This window comes from Notothenia coriiceps, unplaced genomic scaffold, assembly GCF_000735185.1.
Source record: "Notothenia coriiceps isolate Sejong01 unplaced genomic scaffold, NC01 NC01_scaffold00033781, whole genome shotgun sequence".
In the NCBI taxonomy this organism is placed as follows: Eukaryota; Metazoa; Chordata; class Actinopteri; order Perciformes; family Nototheniidae; genus Notothenia; species Notothenia coriiceps.
Genome location: NW_011366482.1, coordinates 60,346 through 63,571, shown reverse-complemented (window position 1 = coordinate 63,571; position 3,226 = coordinate 60,346). Strand labels below are relative to the sequence as shown.

General features: G+C 42.4%; 1 protein-coding gene across 1 annotated transcript in view; it reads left to right on the top strand.

Annotated features, from left to right (window-relative positions):
* Positions 1-785: 785 nt before the first annotated feature.
* LOC104961805 (signal peptide, CUB and EGF-like domain-containing protein 1) overlaps positions 786-3,226 on the top strand; it is a gene marked incomplete at its 5' end in the record, with an annotated part of 10,614 nt that continues 8,173 nt past the window's right edge. The window contains 3 exons of the mRNA XM_010790145.1: positions 786-912; positions 1,264-1,386; positions 1,598-1,717. Coding sequence (XP_010788447.1) covers positions 786-912; positions 1,264-1,386; positions 1,598-1,717 — 370 coding nt within the window. The remainder of the gene's footprint in view (positions 913-1,263; positions 1,387-1,597; positions 1,718-3,226) is intronic.

Sequence of the window (3,226 nt, the reverse complement as noted above, 5' to 3'; positions counted from 1 at the left end):
GGTGAGCTTCAAACGCTGGCCTCCATTCCTGATAGGTTAATAATATTTGGTATACATAAACACATGTGCGGGCAGCCGTGCACACTCACTCTCGCACACAGACATTGACGTAACGCTGAATGTGGGCTGCCTCCAGCTCAGAACTTTTTCCAGATTGGTTTATTAGAATGAGCTCTTGTCCTAGTTTAGTGCTGAACTCATGTATTTGTTTACTATACTGTCTACCGTGATTAATGGGACAACCTCTTAAGTCCGTGGTGAGCAGCCTGTATTTCTCCATAAATGAGTCATTAGGATTACAATATCTGTAAACCACTCATCCCGCTGACCCCTGCTTCCACAGAGGAAGCGGGACAAAACCTCTTATTAAACTGATTCACGCCACGATCAAGTCATATTTATTTTTATTTAATTTGTATGGTACACCTCCTTGGGAAAATAGCACGTTTTTTTATGAGACATGTGAGCCTAAAATAGTCAAGAATTTCTTACTTTTTCTTTTTCTTTTTGATATGCAAAACATGTCAAAAGAAAAAAAGAATTAGTTAAAATCGAAGCAGCAGACATTGAGATATCCTGACTTCTGGTTATAGGGACTCCAATATTCAACCAATACGATCTATTTTAGGCTCCTATATGTCTATATGTCCCCAGTTAGTAACACAGGCTTTCTGTTATACATTTGCAGGATCATGTCAGCCACATTATTTTGAGGATAAGTGTCACTATCCATGATGGGTAAACATTTATGTGACATTTTTATTATTCAACTATGATGTCTCTTGTCTCGCTCAGATATTGACGAATGCTCCTTTGAGAGGACCTGTGACCACACCTGCATCAACTACCCTGGCAGCTATGAGTGCGTCTGCAAAAAGGGACACATCCTGTACGGCCTCACACACTGCGGAGGTGAGAATCCCACTTCCCTCAGCACAGGAGATTCACAGCAAACAGGCCTGGAAGTACCTGACACACGGAAAGAGTAGAAAAGTGTGTGTTTTTGTGTGTATGCGTCTAATAAGGGAAATACATTTTAAAGTGTAAAGGAGAGCGTACACAGGGTAATGTAGCAATGATGAGGTATGTAGAGAACATATATGGAGCGCTCATGTTTGTCTGTCATAGTTACGTTTTCACTGTCTTTCATCTCTCTAATCACATGTGCCTATAATCCCAATATTTTGCCTTTGCTAATATCTTGTTTTATAATGTCTTGTAATTCACACACACCCTCTAATGGTCTCTGTGGTTGTGTCTCAGACATTGATGAGTGCAGCATCAGTAACGGGAGCTGTGAGCACGGCTGCATAAACACTCAGGGCGGCTACGATTGTGTGTGTCCACCCGGTCAGAAGCTCCACTGGAACAAGAAGGATTGTATCGGTAAGCACCAAGTGTGTGTGTGTGTGTGTGTGTGTGTGTGTGTGTGTGTGTGTGTGTGTGTGTGTGTGTGTGTGTGTGTGTGTGTGTGTGTGCGTGCGTGCGTGCGTGCGTGCGTGCGTGCGTGCGTGCGTGCGTGCGTGCGTGCGTGCGTGCGTGCGTGCGTGTGTGTCCAGGTGTTTGTCATGGTGATTTGACTCTGTGTGTTCCTCAGAGGCGGTGAAGTGTCTGCCCGATGGGAAGCCATTACCCCGAGCCCAGCTGACCTGCACCAAGAGCGGGGGGGCAGAGGTCTGCTCACTCTCCTGCCCCTCCAACGCCCTCTTCCTCGCAGGTACACACAAAAACACTTAGTTAAAGTCACACTTTTTTGAAAAAATCAATTATCTTTTTACCACTGGTGTTTGTAAAGTGATGAGGTTTATCCAACACTTCCTAACAACAATGTATTGACACTTCAGGGGCTGGAATGAAGGACTATTGGATTGAAAAACTGGGACACTGTTAATCATTACATCTATATCCCATGTATCATTATCACTGTTATTTACAACACTCTTATTGTTGTTGCTCTGGTTGTCCTCATATTGTTTTCTTGTCAGTTGTTTTTATTTGTATCAATTCAAACCAAATTCTTAAATTGGGACCTTGGCGTTAAGTTAAGGATGTTGACACTTTTTTACATGTTTTTTGTATTTTCATTTTTTACAGTGGATACCAAAATAATTTACAACAAAACTAATAAATACATAAAATATACCATTTTGAAAATAGGACAAAAGGAAAATAAAGATGTAAAGAATTTATGTTGAGCTATTTAAGAATGATTAGAATTTGTGTCAGTTTTGTTATATCTGGAAGTGGTCTGGGTGGGAGATCACTTAGATAAAATAAAACGGGGAGAAACATTTTTAAATAAAAAAGTTTACTCTGCTCCTGTACAAAAAAAGCCAGATGGTTTTAACCGTCATGCTACACACGCTGCTTCCCTCTGGTGGTAACAGCTCGCTATCACAGCACCTTGTACCTACTCTCCTGTATTTGCCTCTGATGCTTGAAAAAAAGCACTAACGTCCTTTATTGCTGTACTTGTTGACTCCTCAGGATGCTTCACTCAGACTAATGTGTTTTCCCTGCGCAAGCACTTTGGCTGGCAGCCCAGCGTTTCCTCCTCCTGCAATAGTACTTAACACACATCTGTAAATCGATTACATTCTTTGATCGTGCCTTTTTTTCCATTGCTTCGTTTAACTTGGCTGCCGTGGTGTGAGAATGATGGAGAGCTCTCAGGCATGAAGTGAAATATTTGTTTTCCTGTCTTTCTGGAGCAAAGTCTTAATTTCAGCGGGGGAGAGAGCCATGTAAATTCCTGTGGCTAAATGCAGCCCAGGCTCTTATTTAATCATCTCACTTTTATGACCTCCAAAGACTTCATCCCTCATTTCACACTCGAAATGCTTCTTTGTGCGCATCACGATAGAAAAACAGGGTTCGTAGATCTATCACATGGGCTTTCATTTCTCAATAGAGGTTCAACAAGTTTCCTCTGGGCTGTTGTTTCTGAATACAGGAGCAGAGTAAGGTCCTACTGCGTTTATACAATTCTTCTTAATCCTCCGAGCTGTGAGTGGCCCAGCGCCGTGCCAAGTGAAACACACATGCCTCCATATCTTACAGATGTTTGATGGAGCAGATGACCCGGTCACGCAGTCCATCAGACGAAATGAAAACTCTCAGCCTCCCTTACCTCTCATCATCATATCTGATTCCTCTGATGTGTGTGTGTGTGTGTGTGTGTGTGTGTGTGTGTGTGTGTGTGTGTGTGTGTGTGTGTGTGTGTGTG